The sequence below is a fragment of the Mobula hypostoma genome, chromosome 1 (assembly GCF_963921235.1).
Source record: "Mobula hypostoma chromosome 1, sMobHyp1.1, whole genome shotgun sequence".
NCBI classification, from domain to species: domain Eukaryota; kingdom Metazoa; phylum Chordata; class Chondrichthyes; order Myliobatiformes; family Myliobatidae; genus Mobula; species Mobula hypostoma.
In genome coordinates this window covers 147,984,739-148,008,891 of record NC_086097.1, presented here as the reverse complement: position 1 = coordinate 148,008,891, position 24,153 = coordinate 147,984,739, and the positions used below count along the sequence as shown (strand labels likewise).

At 40.3% G+C, this 24,153-nt stretch overlaps 1 protein-coding gene across 1 annotated transcript in view; it reads right to left on the bottom strand.

Moving 5' to 3' along the window:
• zc3h3 (zinc finger CCCH-type containing 3) overlaps nucleotides 1-24,153 on the bottom strand; it is a 297,823-nt gene that overhangs the window by 75,014 nt on the left and 198,656 nt on the right. The window contains exon 9 of the mRNA XM_063057690.1: nucleotides 11,685-11,816. Within this exon, the coding sequence (XP_062913760.1) occupies nucleotides 11,685-11,816 (132 nt within the window). The remainder of the gene's footprint in view (nucleotides 1-11,684; nucleotides 11,817-24,153) is intronic.

Below are 24,153 nucleotides of genomic sequence, written 5' to 3'. Positions count from 1 at the left end.
TGGCACCAGTGTCGTCGCAGAGCAATGTGTGATTAAGTGCCTTGCTCAAGGACACAACATGCTGCCTCAGCTGGGGCTCGAACTCACGACCTTCAGGTTGCTAGTCCAATGCCTTAACCACTTGGCCACGAGCCCACACGAGATGGTAATAAAGCATGGTTTAACATCAGCAGGATCAAGCAGCTTCCTCTACAGCTCTGAGAATTAATGATACAATTTTTGGGGAGGCTCGTGTTTTACCTATGTGTCTGCATGCCAAACTGGTTAACTATATATACAAAGCAATACTTTCTTTCCAAGTTCTTTGCTGAGGCATAAAGAGGGAATCACATCTATATTCATTCTTTGACATTGTTAAGTATGACTTAAAGAAAATACAGGAAAAATCATCAGATTAAAAGCATAACCCAAGATACATATGGAAAAAATGTAGATATATGTAAATGAAACTATAAGGCACTTAGCTGGAACATCAGTATAGGTTGTAATAGGAAGAGTAAAGCAGGAACTGATGCAGATCACATCACAGAGGTAGGATAAGACAATATTGATACTTAGATATGGAGTTTGAATCTCGAGCCTGAGTCAGATAAGGTGCTTATATATTATTGGACCCAATCTACCTACAAATAGAATTGGTTTAATATGGCCACATGAAAAATTTAGTTTTACATGCCATCAATACAGATCCCATCAGTTGATAAGGATAATCATTTTAACAGTCACAGGGTAAGTCAGCATGGAGACATCTCATCCATGCTGACCCTGGTGCCCATCAAGTTCGTTCCATTTGTCTATGTTTGGCCCATATCGCTCTAAATTCCTTCTGTCCATGTACTTATCCAAATGTCTTTTAAATGTTGTTATTTTCCCTGCCACAATCACTTCCTCTGATAGCTCATTCCATGTACATGCTTCTGCATGCTTCCTCAGTTCCGGTTTAAATCTTTCACGTCTCGCCTTAAACCTATGCCCTCTAGTCTTGAGTTCCCTTTTCCTAGGAAAAAGACTATTTGTGTTCACCTACACCCCTCATAATTTTATACACATCTAAGATCATCCTTCAATATCCTACATTCTAAGGAATGAAGTCCCAGCCAGCCCAACCTTTCCCTATAGCTTAGGGCCTTGAGTCCTGACAGCAAGCTCAAAAATCTCTGCAGTCTTTCCAGTTTAATGATATCTTTCCTATAAAAGGGGTAACCAAAGTTATACACAAGACCCCAACTGTGGTCTCACCAATATCTTGTACAACTGCAACATTATGTTCGAACTCCTAAACTCAGAACCCTCACTGATGAAGGGCAGTATGCCAAATAGCTGTTTTACCATCCTGACCATTCACTGTACAAGGTCTACCCTGGCTTGACTTCCCAAAATGCAACACTTATCTGAAGTAAAAGCCATATACCGGTTCTCAGCCCACATACTTAGCTGATCAATTTTCAATACCTTCTTCACTCCACACTTTAACACCTCTTTTAGTTTCATTTGCATACTTACTAACTGTGCCTTCTGCATTCACATCCAAATCATTTATACAAATAATGAACATCAAAGGTCCCCAGTACTGACCTCTGTGGCATACCAATCACAGGCCTCCAGTTCAAGCAACAACCTTTGACTATCACTCTCTGCTTCTTACTGTCAAGGCAATTATAAATCCAATTAGTTATCTTTACCTGGACTCTATGCAATCTAAGCTTCCAGACTAGCTTACCACATTGGACCTCATCAAAAGCTTTGCTAAAGACCATAGATGATAATCTCCAATGCCCTACCATCTCTGTTACCTTGTCAAAAAATAAATAAGAAATTTGTTAGATGCAATTTCCTTTGCATAATGCCACGTTAATTAGACCTTATCTATCCAAATGTTGATAATTCCTGTGCTTCATAATATCCTCCAGTAACTTATCCACTACTGATGCCAGATTCGCAGGCTTGGAGCTTCCTGGCTTGTCTATGCTGCCCTTCCTGAATAAGGGTACAATATTATTCATCTTCCAGTTTTCCAGAACTTCACATATGGCTAAAGATGAAGCAAATATCTCTGCAAATTAAAGTCAAATCAAAAACTGAAGGGATACTGCAAGCAGTCAAGCCTAGTCCCTGATGAATCCATCTATTGGGGGCAATTAGTGCCTGCAAAACTGCCAACATCTGAATCATGGCAAAATATTAAGATGAATATGGTTCACCTCAAATAAATACAGAGGCATAAGAGCACTGGAGAACAGTCCTGTGCTTGAAGGAATTGCTGAAAAACTACCGTTAAAGAGTAGCAACATTTCCCCTTTGTAACACACACAGCAGGTCACAACTGAAAAGGGAAATCAATACACCCAGGGGGAAAATCGAGAATTCTGAGATGGAGGAGAGAAACAAACAATGAACTTGCTGGTGTCCTGCAATGCCTAGGCTACTCAATGACGTGGTACCTCATTAGCAGTTTAAAGGTGCAAACAAGTCAACCAGTGATTCAAAGAAAATAGAAAAGTAACATAAGATTTGGAAAAAAAAAACATGTAACACCCATTGGGTGGTGGGAAAGATGCTGGAGTCAATTATAAAAGATGAAATTTTGACACATCTGGATAGCAGTAACAGGATCGGTTCGAGTCAGCATGGATTTACGAAGGGGAAATCGTGCTTGACTAATCTTCTGGAATTTTTTGAGGATGTAACTATGAAAATGGACAAGGGAGAGCCTGTGGATGTATTGTACCTGGACTTTCAGAAAGCCTTTGATAAAGTCCCACATAGGAGATTAGTGGGCAAAATTGGGGCACATGGTATTGAGGGCAGAGTACTGACATGGATTGAAAATTGGCTGGCTGACAGAAAACAAAGAGTAGCGATTAACGGGTCCCTTTCAGAATGGCAGGCGGTGACCAGTGGGCTACCGCAGGGTTCAGTGCTGGGACCGCAGCTATTTACAATATATATTAATGATTTAGATGAGGAAATTAAAAGTAACATTAGCAAATTTGCCGATGACACAAAGCTGGGTGGCAGTGTGAAATGTGAGGAGGACGTAATGAGAATGCAGGGTGACTTGGACAGCCTGAGTAGGTGGGCAGATTCATGGCAGGTGCAGTTTAATGTGGATAAATGTGAGGTTATCCACTTTGGTGGTAAGAACAGGAAGGTAGATTATTATCTAAATGGAGTCAGATTAGGAAAAGGGGAAGTACAATGAGATCTAGGTGTTCTTGTACATCAGTCACTGAAAGCAAGCATGCAAGTCAGCAGACAGTGAAGAAAGCTAATGGCATGCTGGCCTTCATGACAAGGGGAATTGAGTATAAGAGCAAAGAGGTCCTTCTGCAGCTGTACAGGGCCCTGGTGAGACCACACCTGGAGTACTGTGTGCAGTTTTGGTCTCCAAATTTGAGGAAGGACATTCTTGCTATTGAGGTAATGCAGCGTAGGTTCACAAGGTTAATTCCCGGGATGGTGGGACTGTCATATGTCGAAAGATTGGAGCGACTGGCCTTGTATACTCTGGAATTTAGAAGGCTGAGAGGGGATCTTATTGAAACATATAAGATTATGAAGGGATTGGACACGCTGGAGGCAGGAAGCATGTTCCCGCTGATGGGTGAGTCCAGAACCAGAGGCCACAGTTTAAGAATTAGTGGTAGGCCAAGTCTCTGGATGCTTTCAAGAAAGAGATGGATAGAGCTCTTAAAGATAGCAGAATCAAAGGTTATGGGGATAAGGCAGGAACTGGATACTGAGTGTGGATGATCAGCCATGATCACAGTGAATGGCGGTGCTGGCTCGAAGAGCCGAATGGCCTACTCCTGCACCTATTGTCTATAACATCACAATGAGTATTTTGTGAGTATTTTTTAATGGAATCAGACAATTAATCATTTTCACTTGATTCACAAAATTCTGTTAATTCTCTGGGGCTTTCTACAGCAGTTATGTCAGCAACAACAGTCAGCACTTTTGGTGTTATTTAGAGAATTTTATTTAACCCTCTGAAGTCCCAGAGTGGCATTCAGTCTCTTTGGGAAAATATTTACAAGATCATCACTTTGTATATATATTTATCGAAAAGTTTTAATCTTCTTGAGAGCAGACAAGACATTTTTCTACCCATCCCACTATTTTTACAGGATAGCTATAAAAACAATAGTCAGCATCTGCATGTCACTGTGCATGATAGTAAGATCTGAACACACACACACACAGATTTTTCTATTCATGTGATAAAATTATGCAATTTCCTTCTCTTTAAACATTGGGCACCAAAGGAAGGATTTATAAAGCACATTTTATAACTTCAGGAGCTCTCCAAGTACTCATCAGGTATGGTCACTGCTCTTGTGGAAGTGATTGTGATGATGACCTATTGCTTTAAATCATGCATTGTCCTTTTATACTTTGTTCTATCTTTTATGTTTCTCAACATCCATGACAGCCTAGATATGTTTGCTCCCCCTTTTCATTAGTTGGGAATATTTTTGGTTTGATCCCTTATTCTTTCCTTATAGAATGAATTTCAAGAATTCTGTTCCTCTAATGCTCCTCTGTTCTATCCAGCTAACATTGAGGTACAGTGGTACACTACTTAGCATCATTCTGCAGACTACTAGTTTGTTAGAGCTCTCTCTAACAAACTAGTGGTAGGTCATGTTTGACCAATCTATTGGAGCTTTTCCAAAGAGGTTACCAGGAAAGTGGATGAAGGGAAGGCAGTGGATGTTGTCTACATGGACTTCAGTAAGGCCTTTGACAAGGTCCCGCATGGGAGGTTAGTTAAGAAAATTCAGTCGCTAGGTATACATGGAGAGGTGGTAAATTGGATTAGACATTGGCTCAATGGAAGAAGCCAAAGAGTGGTAGTAGAAAATTGCTTCTCAGAGTGGAGGCCTGTGACTAGTGGTGTGCCAAGGGATCAGTGCTGGGTCCCTTGTTATTTGTCATCTATATCAATGATCTGGATGATAATGTGGTAAATTGGATCAGCAAATTTGCTGATCATACAAAGATTGGAGGTGTAGTGGATAGTGGGGAAGGTTTTCAGAGCCTGCTGAGAGACTTGGACCAGCTGGAAGAACGTGCTGAAAAATGGCAGATAGAGCTTAATACAGACAAGTGTGAGGTATTGCACTTTGGAAGGACAAGCCAAGGTAGAACATACAGGGTAAATGGTAAGGCACTGAGGAGTGCAGTAGAACAGAGAGATCTGGGAATACAGATACAAAATTCCCTAAAAGTGGCGTCACAGGTAGATAGGGTCATAAAGAGAGCTTTTGATACAGTGGCCTTTATTAATCAAAGTATTGAGTATAAGAGCTGGAATCTTATGATGAGGTTGTATAAGGCATTGGTGAGGCTGAATCTGGAGTATTGTGTTCAGTTTTGGTCACCAAATTACAGGAAGGATATAAATAAGGTTGAAAGAGTGCAGAGAAGGTTTACAAGGATGTTGCCAGGACCTGAGAAACTCAGTTACAGAGAAAGGTTGAATAGGTTAGGACTTTATTCCCTGGAGCGTAGAAGAATGAGGGGAGATTTGATAGAGGTATATAAAATTATGATGGGTATAGATAGAGTGAATGCAAGCAGGCACTTTCCACTGAGGAAAGGGAGAAAAAAAACCAGAGGACATGGGTTCAGGGTGAGGGGGGAAAAGTTTAAAGAGAACATGGGGGGGGGGCTTCTTCACACAGAGAGTGGTGGGAGTATGGAATGAGCTGCCAGACGAGGTGGTAAATGCGGTTCTTTTTTAACATTTAAGAATAAACTGGGACAGATACATGGATGGGAGGTGTATGGAGGGATATAGTCCGTGTGCAGGTCAGTGGGACTAGGCAGAAAATAGTTCGGCACAGCCAAGAAGGGCCAAAAGGCCTGTTTCTGTGCTGTAGTTTTTCTATGGTTGGAAAAAGGGGAAGGGAGAGGGCAGGAAGCACCAGGGAGACATTTTGTAATGATCAAGACATCAATTGTTTGGAATCAAATGACCTTGCTTGGTGTCTCAGGGCTGGGTTTGTCTGCACCCACTCCACCCCGCTCCTGGTACTCCTCTGCCACCTGTCCCACATACCTCCCACAGCGCCTCCACCTTTGCCATTCCCAATATTCTTTGCTCCCGCCAGGTTTACAAACTTGCTCTCAGCTCCACATTGTCAAATACAGTACTGTGCAAATGTCTTGGGCACCTGAGCTATATACGTCACATGCCGGTGATAATAAACCTGATTCTGATATATGTGCCCAAGACTTTTGCACAGTACCGTATTCCATGTTCAATCTTCCAACTTTCATCCTTCTTTTCACATAAATTCTACCTCTCACTCTTTAAAGACAAATTCCCTTAATGCACTGAGACAGCTTCCCCGCAGGGATGTTTCCTGGCTTGTTGATTTTTCCAACCTACTTGTGCCAAGTTCCACCATCTCCAGATTTGTCCCAAGTGTCTTGCCTCAGAGATGTCATGCCCTCTTCCATCACATTTTCAATCTCACATTTATTTATGTTACCTTCCTACTTTTATATCCAATTGCCCTTGAGACTTGTAGTTATCCTAAGATTACCACTTTTAAGGTTCTGTATTGTCATTTTATTCCCAAGTTCTTGTTATTTGCTTGCAGAACCTTGTCCTTGACCATATCACTGAACTCCCCAACAAAGTAAACAGTACATCATGCTTCAAGGCTGCATCCCAACCCCACCCCATTCAATATGGTTGTGGCTGATATACGCAGGGCTTGGCTTCTCTTTTGTGCCAGCTTCCCATAACCTTCAATTCCTGGATCTTAGAAAAATTTATCGATCACCACTTTAAATATTTCTAATGATGTGGTCTCCACCACATGTAGCGCAAATAATTCTAGAGATTCACTATCCTCTGAAGCAGCGGTCCCCAACCACCGGGCCGCGGACCGGTACTGGGCCGCAGAGCATGTGCTACTGGGCCGCGAGGAAACAATATTATTTGGCGATATGAGTCAGCTGCACCTTTCCTCATTCCCTGTCACGCCCACTGTTGAGCCACTACGCGCGCATCGTCCATGTCAGCGCGGGAAGGAGATCAACTCCTCGAGCTTGCAAATGATGGCGGGCTGAAAAGTCTGTTTGACATAACATCTCTGCCGGCATTCTGGATCAAAGTCAAGGCTCAATATCCTGAGACAGTCATGAAAGCACTGAAAACGTTGCTTCCATTTCCAACATATCTCTGCGATGAATGTAACAAAAACTAAATTGCGGATTAGACTGGACATAAAGAACCCCCCTTTGAGTATCGCTGTCTCCCATCACCCCTCGATAGGACCGTCTTGTTACAGGGAAACAAGACCAGGGCTCCCACTGATTCAGCGATATTGGTGCGTTGCAATGATTTTATATGTTCATACGGGGAAAATATGCGCTGTGTTTAATATCCAAACGTTACTTAAAATGTTATGATGCTATTGACTTATATAACCATATAACAATTACAGCACGGAAACAGGTCATCTCTGCCCTTCTAGTCCATGCCGAACGCTACTCTCACCTCGTCCCACCGACCTGCACTCAGCCCATAACCCTCCTGTTCATATACTTATCCAATTTAACTTTAAATGATAATATCAAACCTGCTTCTGACACTTCTACTGGAAGTTCGTTCAACACTTACTTCAAGCTCCCCTGATAATTGACTTATCACTATATTCATGCGAGGAAAATATGCGCTGTGTGTTTAACATTAAATTCGTCAGATAAAGCCTTTTAGAAACGAAATTGAGTGTATTAGCCACTTATCACCGATATTCCGGTCGTGATTGACACCCCCGACCCCCCCCCCGAACAGAATCGCCAAAATCAATTTGTAGAAAAATAATCAGCAGGTGCACGCATGCGCACTGGTGCCCGCGCAAGGCTTCATGGTCATTGTAGTCTTTCTCTGGGTAAACGCAACGTATGTGACTGCCACTCTTGTCTGTTGGCAACCATCCCGCCCCCACACCCCGGTCGGCTGGTCCGCAAGAATACTGTCAACATGAAACCGGTCTGCACTGCAAAAAAGGTTGGGGACCCCTTCTCTGAAGCAAAAGACTTCTAAGCATCTTTGCTTTAAATAACCACCACCTTATTTTGTAGCTATGTACATTCTCTTGCTGATGACTGCCCCACTAGTGGGAACATCATAATATCTATCCAGTCCAGCCATTTTATGATCTTATATGGTTGAATAAGCTCTCTACTCATGCTTCTAAACTCCAAGAAACAGAAACCCAAACTGTCTTAGTCTCCTTTGATATGACATCCCTCTTATCCGAGGAATTAGTTCCATTAATCTTTCTAACCTGTCTTCAATGCTACCATACATGTTAGATAAGTTGACCAAAACTGAGCATTGTAACCCAAGTGTGCACCTCACCAACATTGTACAAGTGTAACAAAACCTTAAACATCAGCCCCTTCATAATTACATCTAACAATGCTTCATGCAAGTTTTCCTACTACTTGCTGGATCTACTTGCTAACCTTTTGTTAGCACTAGAACATCTAGATCCTTCTGATAATAATCCAGTTTTGCATTCCCCTGACTGAAATGGATGACTTCACTCTCAACCTCACTACATTCCATTGTAGAATCACAATGACCTCATCACAACACAATCTTCTATTTGTTTTCATATCACTGCCAAACTTGTAAACGTTACAGTTTGTTTCCTCCCATAGGTTATGGTGGTAAACAATTGAAAGCAAAAGAACCAATCCCTGTGGTACTCTACTTGTTGCCATCATCCAGCCTGAAAAGGTTCCATTTATGCAATTTCTTTGTTTTTTGTGTGACAGCCAGTTTTTATTTGATGCCAACACATTCCTTTAACACTACTGGCTCTTAAATCATGTACCAGCATCATATGTGGCACTTTGTCAAATTTCTTTTGGCGATGTAAATGCACCACATCTACAAGCATCTTCTATCAATTCTCCCTGTCACATCTTCAAAGAACATGAGCAAATTTGTCAAAAATGATTTACCTTTTATAAAACTATGTTGACTTGATTTGATTTTATTTGACTTTCCTAAAATGATTAGTTATTGCCTATTTGATTATTGATTCAGGCATATTGTCAACAATAGAGGTTAAAATAATTAACTACAGTTCCCTGTCTTCCTCCCCTTTTGAACAAGAGAATCATATTGGTAGTTTTCACTCTTTTGGTACCCACTTGCAATTTTGCAAGATTTGAAAATTTCAACCAATGAGTCAACTACCTCTGCAGGCACTTCCTTTCAAGCCCTTGCGTGCAGGCCATCAGGTCCTAATGACTGATTTGCCTTCAGTCCTGTGAGTTTTTCTCCCATGTTAATGGCACTTTATTAGGATTTTTACAAGTTCCTTTCAGTTATTTGAAATTAGGCCATATTTCCAGGATCCTCCACAGTGAAAGACTTATGCAAATAATTGATTTAACATAGTTGCCATTTTTTTTGTTTCTTATTATTAATTCACTGGCCTCACATAGGTCTCATATTCCTAGTTATATATCAAAGACAACATAGAACATAGAATAGTACAGCACAGTACAGGCCCTTCGGCCTACAATGTTGTGCCGACCCTCAAACCCTGCCTCCCATATAAGCCCCCACCTTAAATTCCTCCATATACCTGTCTCGTTGTCTCTTAAACTTCACTCGTGTATCTGCCTCCACCACTGACTCAGGCAGTGCATTCCATGCACCAACCACTCTGAGTAAAAAACCTTCCTCTAATATCCCCCTTGAACTTCCCACCCCTTACCTTAAAGCCACGTCCTCTTGTATTGAGCAGTGGTGCCCTGGGAAAGAGGCGCTGGCTATGCACTCTTAAGTTTATGCTCATGCAAAAGCACATTTTCACAAGTACAAATATTACTTGCAGCAGCATCACATACACATAGCATCAGATACATAACATCCATAGGGAAAAAACTGTACACATCTTTTTACAAGAAATAACACAATTATACCAAAACACACACACACACAGTCCATTGTCGTGCCAAGTGGTCATAATGCATTCTGTTACAATACTGAGGTAGTAATTAGAGTTGTGGAGGTTGAACAGAATGGCTGAAGGAAGTCCCTGCTCTTTAATTTGAGGATTCTTAGAGACACTTACAGTTTGCCTTGAGATTGTATCCAAGTTCTCTGCCAAACCAATTTTCTTCCTTCTTATTTTTAAAAATCTTTTGTAGTTGGATCCTAAGATTTTCCTAGACCCTGCCACTTTGTCTGCCTTATTGTTCAGTTTAATATTATCCTTGATCTCCATTGTTAACCACTGACAATGCCTCTTTCTCATGGAATATTCTAACTAATTGGGATAAATTCCTGCTGGACCCGCTGGTTAAGTATCTACCACTATTTATTTACTGACTTGTTTATTTTCCAAATCCACCTTCATACCATCACAACTGCCCTTACTTAAACTAAAGACATTGGTTTTGTTCTTGTGGAATTCTACCATATTGTGATCACTACTCCCAAGAGAATCTTTAACCACAAGATCTCATATTAATCCTTCCTCATTACTCATGACTAAATCGAAAATAGCCTTTTCCCAGGTAGGTTTCATAAGATAATGTTATAAGAAGCAATCGTGATGCACTCAACAAATTCTTCTTCTATGATACCCTTGCCAATTTGGTTCATCTAATCAATACATAGATTAAAATCTCCTATATTAAATATAATTTCCTTCAAACAATTCCTAGATATTTCCCATACAAACCCTGCTGTCTTGAAAGGTCACATTTTGGGGGCTTACGCATTACTCCCACCCAGATCTTCTTACTCCTACCAGTCTAATTTAACATTACCATTCATCACCTCTATCAGAATGCAATACCACTCTCATGTGTTTCTTGATTAACAAAAATTTTTTCCCCTTTTGGAACACTGTATAATCAGGAATATTGAGCATCCTGTTCTGATCACCCTATGAACACGTCTCTGTGAATAGATATTAGATCATACTTGTTTTGCTATCTGTGCTCTCAACTCACCTATCTTACTGCCAATGTCACATGCATTCAAAGAAAAGCTTGCTTTTTCTTTACGGTTTATATTAGCTCTGGATTTATCTGCTTCTGCACATTTTTGTTCACATTTTATGCTCAAGCCAGTTACACTTTGCTTGTCAGTCACCCCCTCACTTGATTCAGTTTTCCATGTTACCATTGTCTTATTTTCTCTTATTGCTTGAAGACCTTCCTGTTCCAAACATTGACCATTATCTTTGGCAAGACAGCACCACCACTCCGCATGCAATCAGGTCATGGTTATCAAAGAAGGGAACAGGTTGTTGAGGCAAATGTGGTTTATCATTCTACGAAAATCTATAACCCTGGTGCAGTGTAATAATGCAACACCAGAAGATCTTCTACTTCTTTCTACAACCACATAGTACTTAAAATATGTCCACACTTCTATTGATCCAAAGAAAATATGAGGTTTCCTCATTTGACTGATGGAACTACAAGGTACCTTTTTCAACCAAGCACAACAGAAAGGACGTTAGTATGCTATAAGAAAAAGTAGCATTATCTTCCCACAACACTGCAGAAAGAAAGACACAAAACACAAATATTTTAAAGAAGTGTCTTATCACAGCCAAATGAAAACTTTTAGTAACTGGTTAGTACTAACAAATGAACTTTTTTTTCTGTTCACTTTTATGTACCTTTGCTCCTAGTGGACAGTATCCTTTCAGGAAATCTTGGCAAACTTCTGCCTTCCTTGACACATACACATGGCTATAAGGACAGTTATTGCTGCTGCAGATTCCTTTGAGGTAGTAAGAACAAACAGGCATCTAAAATACAAACAGAAAATAGCTTTGAACTTCCATGCGCTACGCATCCATATTTCTGATAAATGAAACAGAATAAAAAATAAACAGCAATCTACACATGACCAACTGATTTATTTTCAAGTGCCTGTTCACATTTTCAACAATCCCCCAGCTCTCTTCAAGTGTACAATGTCCCTTGAAATTTGAAAGTTACAATTTTTATTGACCATCTGCATAGATACATTATCTACCAACAAATGCTAGTACTTACTGTAATCTGTTTACTAGAATATACATAGACTGGGGCTATGCTATCAATCAATTTGGTATTACAGAATATTGAACACAGCTTTAATCGACTTAAGTGCATATCAGTAATGGTGCTTTAAAATGTTCTAGGATCATTGAATTCTTTCCATCTGCTTTGGTGACCCACTGCATCGTTGTGATATATAACTGTAGAAGACCAATGTTACATGAACTCTGAAAATGAAAATTCTACTTCCACAATATTCTATAGAACACACAGGTAGTTCATTAAAATATTTACTCATCACGTATTGGAAAAAAAGATAAAAATGAGTAATCCTAGAGCCATAGGTTTCAAGCAAAAACAATTAGCTAAGTGAAAAATCCAGTTGGGCCGCTTACAAGTTAGTTTCAGTACCACAACTGGAAATAATAGGCAGTGAAAATCTTGATTTCTTTCCTATTGATGATGAGCTAATTGAAAAATTTAAGACCAGAGAATACCAAGTTCAATCTTAGGTTAACATTTTCAAGGAATACAGATTTAAGGGAGTCCAGGTGTAAATTAGCCATGATCCTCCTGAATGACAACAGACTTGATTTAATGGGCAACTCTGTTCCTTGCAAAATGTGATTCAAATTTTCAGGAGTGGGGTAAGCAGTCAATTGTACTGCAAATTTTCTGGATAAGACGTTGCTGATTTTCTCCATTACAATTCATCTTTCAGGTGATAAATCTTGCAATGTACCTCCCTGTGATGTCCAAAATGAACTAAAAAAATTATAAAATCTTGCATTAGATAATATATCAAAGCAGCAAAGGCATAATGGAGTTGATTAAGAAAAGATTTCATCTGAATGTTTTCATTATAGTGAGTAACTAATATTAACAAGAAGCTGATTCCTGTCTATAAAAGATATTAAAACGTCAACATCATTCAGTAATTTTTTTTTTGAAGCAACTAAGCAGAATGTTTTTTTTCCTAGGAAGGTTAAAGGTCATTTGAATTGGGCAAAGGTGATGTCAAAACATCTGCAGGGTCAATGATTATGACAAAAATGTTTTCAAGTCAGCTGCATTGTATTACTTCACAAGACAGAAGACTGCTGACAAGGGGGAAGCAAGTTTAAAGCTTTCTTCACATTTTCTGTTGAACAGAAATTGGCGCTCTCAAATATCTCTATTGTCCTCAATTTGGATTCATAGAAAAGTTGACCAAATATAACACATACAGCATTTTAAATTGGTGTTATTAAGCTTACATTTCTGCTTTACTTTTTAACCTTAGAAAAAATAGATTCTGCAAAGCTAATAGCCAGCTTTGAAAACTTCATTTTTCATTTCTATTATCAAGGTGAAGTTAAAAAAAAATCAGTATTTCACAGATCAGTATTGAACAAAATCATAGAACAATATCTAATTTGAAATGATGTTAACAGGCCTCCTAATAGTAGTCAGGATGGGGAATACAAATTACAATGGGAAAAAGAAAAGGCACATAAAAAGGGTAATGTTGTGACAGCCATGAGGGATTTCAATATTCAGGCAGATTGGGAAAATCAGGTTGGTGCTAGAACTCCTTGAGTAAAAACAGGCAAGATAAACAAAAGAGTATCAGTGGATGTTGTTTATTTGGCTTTTCAGAAGGCATTTTACAAGGTGCCACAGATGAGGCTGCCTAACAAGAGCCCATGGTATTACAGGAAAGATACTAATATAGATAGAAGATCGGCTGTCTGGCAGGATGCAAAGTGGCAATAAAAAGGCCATTATGGCTGGCTGCTGCTGACTAGTGGTGTTCCGCAGGGGACAGTGTTGGGAGCACTTCTTTTCACGTTATATGTCAATGATTCGAAGGACGGAATTGATGGCTTTGTGGACAAGTTTGTGGATGATACGAAAATAGGTGGCAGGGCAGGTCTTGTTGAGGAAGCAAGGTGTCTGCAGGAGGACTTTGGCAAATTGTGAGAATGAGCAAAGAAGTGGCAGAAGGAATATAAAAAGAAAGAAATGATAATAATAAATAAACATTGAGAACATGAGATGAAGAATCCTTGTAAGTAAGTCCAAATGTTGTGGGAACATTTCAATGATGAGGCAAGTGAAGTTGAGTGAAGTTATCCACTTTGGTTCAAGAGCCTGATGGTTGAGGGTTAATAACTGTTCCTGTACTTGGTGGTATGAGTCCTGAGGCACCTGCACCTTCTTCCTGATCGCAGCAGCGAGAAGACAGCATGACCTGGGCAGTGGACGTTCCTGAAGATAGATGCTGCTTTCCTCCATCAACACTTTGTGTAGAAGTTCTCAATGGTGGGGAGGGCTTTACCTATGATGGACTGGGCAGAATCTAATACTTTTTGTAGGATTTTCATTTCAAGGGGATTGGTGTTTCCGCACTAGCTTTGATGCAGCGGGTTAATATACTCTCCATTTCACATCCATACAAGTTTGACAATTTTCTTGATGTCATGCCAAATCTTCACAAACTCTCTTTTTTAAGAAAGTGCTTTCTTCGTAATTGCACTAATATGCTGGGTCATTCTCTTAAAATTCCAGTATTATTATACAAATGAATAGGTATTTAACTTAACAATTTGATATGCTGAGCTTTCAATCTGAATTCCTGATATCTTTGGAAAATCAAGCCTCCTGGCTAGGTGGGAGTTAATATGAACTATGTGAAAAGGAAGAACTGCGAGAAGACATAAGAAGAGAACAAAGGTGGCGAATCAAAAGGATCTGAACAGATGGAATTTAACTCAGATAAGTGTGAAGTGTTCCATTGATTAGTTAGACCAGGGCAGCTTTTACATAGTAAGTGGCAGGGCTCTGCAGAGTGCTGTACAGCAGAAACACAGAGGGATATACAACTATATCGTTCTTTAAAAATGGCAACAGATATGACAAGATGGTGAGGAAGGAATTTGGCACACTTGCTTTCATCAGTCAGGGCAATATGTTCAAGAGTTGGGACATTGTATTGTAACTGCATAAGACATTACTGAGACCACATTTGGGAATAAGTACTGTGTGCAGTTCTGGCACCCAACTATAGGAAGGATATCATTAAGCTGGAAAAGGTGCAGAAAAGATTTACAAGGCTGTTACTTGGCTTTGAGTTATTATGCGAGAACAGGCATACTGGAGCACAGGAGGCTGAGTGGGACCTTATAGAGGTATATAATGAGGGGCATTGAAAGTGTGCATGCTCACAGTCTTTTTCCCAGGGTATGGGAAACAAACTAGACAGTATAGATTTAAGTTAAGAATTAAACTTTGAATTTAAGTTAAAACGTTATGGGAGATGTGAGGGGCAACTTTTTCCACACAGAAGATGGTGGCAGAGCAAGTGGTAGAGGAGGGTACAAATACAATGTTTAAAAGGTACTTAGACAGGTACATAAATATGAAGGGTTTAAGGGATATGGGCCCAATGCTGGCAAATGGGACCTGCACAGGGAGGCAACTTGGTCACCATGGATAGGTTGAACCAAAGGGCCTATTTTCACATTATGTATTTCATTATTTAAGGAAAGAGTCCATTCCTGTAACGAGTTACTGCTGAAGTTTTGGAAATCTTCTCTACCTGTCCATGAACATTGAAAATCAACCTGCAGAAAAACAGCAATCTTTGGCCAGTAGAGTGGATGTTCATGGAGCTAAAAATTTCCCAGAATTATTTAACTATAGAAGATTTCCAGCTAATTACTTCAAATCTTTTGTTACAGATTGGGTCAGGTTAGGTCATTGCCTGTCTTATAGTGTCAAGGCTATAGCCTACAGTCAGTCAGCCTAAAAAACAATATTTGTTAAAAAAGTTTTGATTTGAGTCTATATTTCTTACTTGACTAAGATTATCTGCTTAAAATGAATGGGGCTGGTGATTTAAGAAAAAACCTCATTTGGAGAAAAAAAACCTAATTTGTTTAACTGTTTGAAGTATTCTTATATGAAATTAATTAGACAAAATGAGTGCTTAAGCCAAGAAGTGTTGGTGAGTTTTCCCAACTTTAATTGTATAGAGGGCTTCAGGGTGCAAGTAAATGACCCATGGATGCAAAAAAGATTAGTGTCCAGCTCTAATCTTTATATAATCAAAATTTTTTGGCTGTGCTGCCTAAACAAAGAAGAAAAATTCTAACATCAGTTTATTTTTACAGATAATTTAACAGTTTGAGCATGCACACATTTCTTAAAATGAAGCTGTAAACAAGAAAAACTTGGACTGTTATTTCAATTAGCTTGTGTTATACCCTGTTGCAATGAGACATCAAATGTGACGACACTGCTTCCATTAATAAAAGGTTCTGAAGCCTTTTCTCGCCATTATAAAGCACTTATACAAGAAAATCAAACATAGAGGCTAATGAAGCTTAACATAACAAGAGATCCTAAACTGCACACAACAGAATTTTCAAGCTCTATTACAAGGGAAAGTGCTGATTCTCCATAAGCAGGAGAGAAAAAAATACATAATGGTGTTCAATGGTTTCTATCCTTACTTTCACTGAACTACAAACCAGCTTATCCATCTGTAGTATATATCCTGAATTCATCAGCTATAAGCAGCTGATTTTTGAGCACTGATGATATAGGGACAGGGTACATCTTTTCTGACAATGAGATTTTCTCTATTACTCTGAGTAAGCTACGGGGTTGCGGGGGGAGGGAGGGAGGCTGGTAAATGTAATCGATGTATGGATCAGGAAGAATAGGAATTCCTAAGAAGGGAAAAAAAGAGATTAGTAGGCTGGGAGGTAATAATATGGTGGGGAATGGCCAGCCTGTTAAAAAAAAAGGGAGAAACAGTTGATAATTTGATTCATTATGGTCACAGGTACAGAGGGACAGTGAAAAGCTTGTTTACAGACTAATTCATTGCAAGTGTGGAAAAGTGTTTGTTACAGAGAAAGTGTAGTGCACGTAGACAATAAATGAGATAGACTGTGAGGTCCAGAGTCCACCTTATTATCCTACATAACCATTCAATAGTCTTATAACAGCAGGACAGAAGCTGTCCTTGAGCCTAGTGGTTCGTGCTTTCAGGCTTTTCTAACTTCTGCATGATGGGGGGGGGGGCGGTCTTGAATTATGCTGGCTACATTACTGAGGCAACGAAAAGTGTAGATAGGAGAACAGACTGGTTTATGTAATGTGTTGAGCTGTGTCCGCAACTCTGAAATTTGTCTGAAGTCATGGACAGAGCAGTTGCCATTACCATACCATAATGTATCGAATCAGAGGCCTTCTATGGTGCTTCATTAGAAATTGGCAAGGGGGAAAGGGGACATGCCAAATTTGTTTAGTCTCTGAAGGAGGAGAGCTGTTTGTGAATATTCTTGGCTGTGATGTCCATGTGGTTGGAGCTATTGGTGATGTTCACGCCTAAGAATTCAAAACTCTCAACCCTCTCGATCTCAACACTGCCACCTTCCTGATGTCAATGGATCAGTGCTTTTATTTTGCTGACATTAAGGGAAAGGTTGTTATGATGTCATGTCATTAGGCTCTTTTTCTCTTTCCTATATGAGATATGATGGTATAATCCATAAAACTGCAGATAGAATTTGAGCAGAATCTGGCCCTATGGTCGTGGGTGTATAGAGAAGAGGATGGAGGTCCCAGCTTTGCTGGAGACAAATGTTGAGAATAATTGTGGTGGAAGTGTTGCTGCCTATCCTTGTTGATTGTGGTCCGTTCGTCAGGAAGCCAAGGATCCAGCTGCAAAGCAATGTCCTGCATCCCAGATTTAGCAGATTAGAGTTATAGCATTGATGGTGGAGCTGCAGTCAATAAACAATAGTCTGATGTAGGTGTCTTTATTATTCAGATATTCCCAAAATAAGTTTAAAACCAGGGAAATGGTGTCTGCTGCTAATGTGTTTCAGTGGTAGGCAAATTGCAGTGGGTCAAGGTTATCTGGGAGGCTGGAGTTATTGCATGTCATGAATAGCCTCTTGAAGCACATCATGTTGCCGGTGTCAGAGCCACTAGGCAGTTGTCAACAAAGCACATTAACTTACCTTGTTTTACTTGGGGACTGTGATAACAGTGGGTTTCTTAAAGGAGGTGGGAACTGCAGATTAACACAGGCAAAGGTTAAAAATATCTACACAGGATTAAGGACACGACCAGGGACACCACCTGGACCACATACTTTTTGCAGGATCACTTTTCAGAGGACTGAACTTAAGTCCACAATAGTGACTGTGAGTTCAGAAGCACTGGAGGCTATCAGGGTGGCTTATGATATTCTAATTCTCTTCTGTTCAGCATGTGCCTAGAAAGCATTAAGCTCATTGGGAAGGGATATTCTGTTGTTGATGATGCTGCCCAAACTCATTTTGGAGATTATTATAATTGTAAATCCTGCCACAATTGACAGCTATTCTGGGACTTGGTTTTGGGCAGGTATTATCTCCCAAGTTTCTTGATAGCTTTCCTAAGATCACATCTTGATTTTTTTTTGTAAAAGTGAGGGTCATCTAATTTGAACACTGCAGTCTGAGACTTCAGTATGGAGTGGATCTCCTTGTTCATCTATGGTTTCAGGTTTGGTAACACACATATTGCCCTCTCTGTACACAGTTGCTGATAAAGTTCATGATGGTGACATATTCATCTGGGCTGAATGCTGAGTTTTTGAACATAGACCCATCTATCAAATCAAAGCAGTCATGTAGCAGTTCATTTAATTCTTCAGACCAGCATTGTATTGGATCCTCTTAATTTAGCTTCTGTTTGTATGTGGGGAGTTGGAGCACAGCCTGGTGGTCTGATTTACCAATGTGGGGACAGGGGGGTGGCTCAGTAGACGTTTTTGATGGTTGTCCAGCAATGGTTAAGGGTCTTTGGTCCCTTGATGGGACAGAAGACATGCTGGTAGAATTTTGGTAATACACTCTTGAAGATGGCCTTGTGAAGTCACTGGCAATAATGAAGGAAGGCAGGCCTCAGGGCATTAATGGTAACATCCTCAATACACTATACAAGTGAGCAAAAGAATACCATTAGTAACGAGGGGAAAGCCAGCCTGAAGGGCTTCGACCTAAGTTGTTCCCGGATTTCAGCGTGTTTTCCCCTTTTTTGTTTCCTTGTGCATCTCCTCCTACTGTGTCGCTCACTGAGGTCTGAAGCATGCAATGGCCTACACAATAAGCCCAAGCTACAGAGCGCCTCTGCAGTCTAACAGTTCACTAGCATGGTGGAATTGCTGTGCACAGTATATTTGATAGTCAGCAGCATTTTCCAATCATAACAAAGGTGTACAGGACATGGATGAACTATTACACCTGGAGACAAAGTGTTCACTGTGTCTGAATGTGCTGATATCTTAGATCAGAGATTGCTGCCTATGCTATACGCCAGTGAGGGTAGGGATAGGATGATTTGGTAGATGAATGCGTAGCTGAGAAATTGGTGCAATGGGCAGGGCTTCGGAGTTCTGTATCATTGGAATCGTTTCTGGGGAAGGTATGAACTGTACAAATGGGAAAGGTTATACCTGAACCCAAAGGGGACCAATATCCTTGCAGGAAGGTTTGTTGGAGCTGTTGGGGAGGGTTTGAACTAAATTGGTAGGGGCAGGGGAACCAGAGTCATAGGGCAGAAGATGGGGCAGTTGGTATACAACTAGATGCAGTGTTGAGTGAGACTGTCAGGCAGTACAGGCAGATGACTGAGAAAAATTGCTGTCAGTGGGATGAGTTACAGTGTAACACCGGGACAAAATTGAAATGGGTGACCAATACAGAACTGAAAGTGTTTGTTATCTTTGAATGCAAGCAGTGTATGGAATAAGGTAGATGATCTTGTAACACAGCTAGAGATAGGTAGGTATGATATTGTGGACATCACTAAGTCGTGGTTAAAAGAAGATCAAAGTTGGTAACTTAACATCCAAGGATACACTTATATTGAAAGGACAGGCAGGTAGACAAAGGGGGTGGGGTGGCTCTGTTGGTAAAAAAAAAATGCAATCAAATCCTTTGGAAAAGGTGACTTAGGATTGGAAGATGTCCTTGTGGGTAGAGGTAAGAAAATGCAAGGGTAAAAAGACCTTGATGGGAATTATATACGGGCTTTTAATAGTAGCCAGGATGTGGGCTACAAATTACAATAGGAGATAAAAAAATGCATGTTAAAAGGGCAATGTTATGATAGCAATGTGGTTTTCAATACGTAAGAAGATTAGAAAAATCAGGTTGGTGCAGGATCCCAAGAGAAAACTTGTAGAATACCTATAAGATGAGTTTGCAAAGCACTTTGTGGTTGAGCCCACTAGGGGAAAAAGGCTATTCTTGATTCGGTGTTGTGTAGCAAACCAGATTTAGTTAGGGGACTAAAGGTAAAGGAACCCTTTAGAGTCAGTGACCCTACAATTTGAAAGGAAGAAGCATCAGCCAAGTCAGATGTATCAGCATTACGGTGGAGTAAAGGGAACTAGAAGCAAAAGACAGGAACCATCCAAAGTTGATTGGAAGGGGACATTAGTAGGGATGATGGCAAAACAGCAAAGGCTGGAGATTCTGGAAGAAATTTGGAAACTGCAGGATAGATACATCCCAAAGAAGTAATATTTTAAAGGCAGGATGATGGGGGCTAGTCCACATGGAGAGATAGAAACCTGAGACTATACTCACTGAAATTCAGAAGAATGAGAGGGGATCTTATAGATATAAAATTATGAAACAGAGGAATAAGATAGAGGCAGCAAAGTTATTTCCATTGGTTGATGGCACTAGAACTAGGGAACATAACCCCAAGATTTGGGGGAATAGATTTAGAATTGGGATAAGCAGGAATTACCTTTCCCAGACAGTACAGTGTTAGTGGACCTAGGGAAGCAATAAACGATACCTTGTTAAATATACTTATGACACAGTTAGATAGATTTTTGCACAGTTGGAGAATTGAGGGTTATAGGGAAAAGGCAGGTAGGTGGAACTGAGTCCACTGCCAAAACAGCCATGATCTTATTAAATGGCAGAGCAGACTTGAAAGGACAGGCCTACTTCCCTTGATTTCCACCCTCCCCCGCATTATATTTGACCTATTTGCCCATATACACTAATGTTACTTCATTGCATCAGGTCCATATAATTCTATGCCTTGCCTATTTAAGTGTCTCTCTAATTGGCCCTTAAATATAGTAATTGTATCTGACTCTATCACCTCCTCTGACACAGAGTTCCAGATATCAAACACACTTGACAACCAACCACAGGCTGGCCCCTGTGTGACAAAAAGTTTGTCCTGACCTAGTGGGAGTGATAGTCATTATGCTTAAATCATTATGTGCCACATACTGCACTACAAGCATGCTTCCTACCACAGTATTCTCCTTATATTCGAGCTATGCTTCTTACTCCAATCATCCCAAGTCACCAGATTGCAAGTGCAAACATTAAGACAAATTACTTTCCCAATAATACTTTGATTCGGAGATGAACCAATGTCCCTATTGCCCTGAAATTCTAATTCAGAATACTATGCATGAACAGTGGGAACTTCGCGCTTAGAACAAAGGAATTGTCAATAAAATAGAGAACGAAAAAAATGGTGAATTGGAGCATTGACATGCTCTTCTATGAAATGGAATAATTAAAAATAAACTCTGTGGTAGAGTTAAATGGAAGGATATGGGACTAGGTGTGTCAACCTAGAAATGTCTGTATGTGAAACAAACAGGCCAATATCAGCTGTGCTAATTCAGCAGTTTCTCCAGTTGAATAGAATTGGAAAATTAACACAGTAAATTGCTGAGTTACTCATTTTTTAATATAGAAACAATGGGGAAGGATTTTTCTCTGGTAATAATTTGCACTTGGTTCTTGCTTTTTGTAAACTACTAAATAAACTGCTCACGCTACAACATGGCTACAAGACTTGAGCCTTAACTGTAGGAAAAAAAAAGTCCTTGGGCTCTTTATGAATAATCAAACTCTTTGCTATTGTTTAGCTCCATACTATAATTGCTGTTCCTTTATTTAAAATATGAATAAAGAAAATAATTCAAATTGAATCAGTACTCCTGATGCTTGCTAGCCCTGTACTCTTTCTCGTTGTACACGAGGTTGTGTGCAATCTAACATAGCACACAAAGCACCTCCTCCCTCTAGCATACTGATCCACTAAGTCAAAGAATAACACTGTCAAAGAGGAGGGCACACATGGTTGTGCACAAGGTGAAAAATTGCTAAGGTTCTTAGACATCAGCAAGCAGCTGAGTGACCTGGTTAATAATCTCAGGCATTAATGGGCTTGGTTTCTTGTAGTGATGCTGTGCTCTGCAATAGTATCTCAGGAATCTGAATGTGGAATGCTAATGATTTCAAAACACTGGGCAGTGATACATATGGTCTATAAAGGCTGGAGAGATTTGTTCACTGGTGAGCCAAAAGGGAACATGAAGGGTCCAGATGAAGGGTCTTAATCCAAAACATTAACTGGCCATTTCCCTCCACAGCTGCAGCTTGACCTGTTAAGTTCCTCCAGCAGCTATCCGGAAGTGAGTGTTGGAGACATCCCAGAATGAAGGTGAGGGATAAGGGCTGTGGTTCAGGGACAGGATACTCGATGCAATGCCCACAGCAAAGCTGACTTTAAGCTGCTAAACTGGTGGAGCAGTGAACCAGAGAACAGCCACTTCCTCAAAATTTTCCAAGCTATCAAACCAGCCAGCTTCCATGCAAAACTAAGGATTTCCCTCACTGACCAGGCAACTGATAGACAGATAGATAGATATACTTTACTAATCCCGAGGGAAATTTGGTTTCATGACAGCTGCACCAACCAAGAACAGAGCGTAAATATAGCAATACAAAAACCACCAACAATCAAACAACAAAATGCAAACTATGCCGGATGGAAAATAAGTCCAGGACCAGTCTATTGGCTCAGGGTGTCTGACTCTCCACAGGAGAAGCTGCACGTTCGATGGCCACAGGCAGGAACGACCTCCCGTGCCGCCAAGTGTTGTATCTTGGTGGAATGTGGCCGAAATCCAACAGTAAAAAGTTCAATATCCAGTCTGCAAACACGTTCCTCGATCGTAATATGCCCCTGATTGCACCATCCGTTGTTAACCAGATCAGTAAGCACCCAACTCCTTTACGCTTACTGCTCTCAGTGCACTTCCAGTCAGTCGGTACGGTATACCCACCAAACTCCTCTTCTCCATAAGTCTCTGTTGTCTCGACCCGGTCCTCTTTCCTCGACTTTGTGATCCCCCTCTGCATCCTCTGTGTGTTTTCCTCCGGATTTTAGCAGGGATGTCCGCCGCTCTGCTCGCTAAACCAGCCGGCATTAGCTGGTTTCTGGAATACACAATGTGACCTTGCTTTTGTCCCGCATGTCGGGATGTAACCATTTCCAGCGCTAAGAAAGACCCAAATAAAACTCTCTCTACCAGCATGTTAGAGAGGGTGCAGCTTCGACGTGTTACCGTGAGAAAAATAAATACAAAAAATAACGTAAATTAAAAAGTAAGAAGAAGAAAGTAAGAATAGATTGGAACGGCTGTACCAGGCTGCATGCACGACCGGCGCACGCGCACTTTTTGGTGCCCAGCCTGGGCATTACTACAATTAATTAATCCACTGCAATGAGACAAGTGCAAAGCCTGAGTTAGTAAGGTCTTGATGCAATGAATCCAATTCAAACTGCACCCTCAAGAAATTTGAGGAAATTACTTTAAGTACTGTTTACACTTCTTGGCTCCATGATATAACCTATGTTTTACCACAACAATACCTGCATTTACATAACAACTTCGACACAAACCCATTTCATCTACATGCCAAAGGGCAGTATACAGATAAGCACTCTTGCTACAATCCAAAATAAAGATGACCTCCATAAGAAAAAGCTAAGTTGTACAACATATATATTGAAAAAAAGCACACAAAGTTAATGTCCTGACGAAGGGTCTCGGCCTGAAACGTCGACTGCACCTCTTCCTATAGATGCTGCCTGGCCTGCTGCGTTCACCAGCAACTTTGATGTGTGTTACACAAAGTTAAACAATATTTTAAGAGGCTTGAGGAATCCTGCTTAACTATTTATTGTAATGAAGCCTCATTCACCAGCTGCAGTCTTACCCAAACA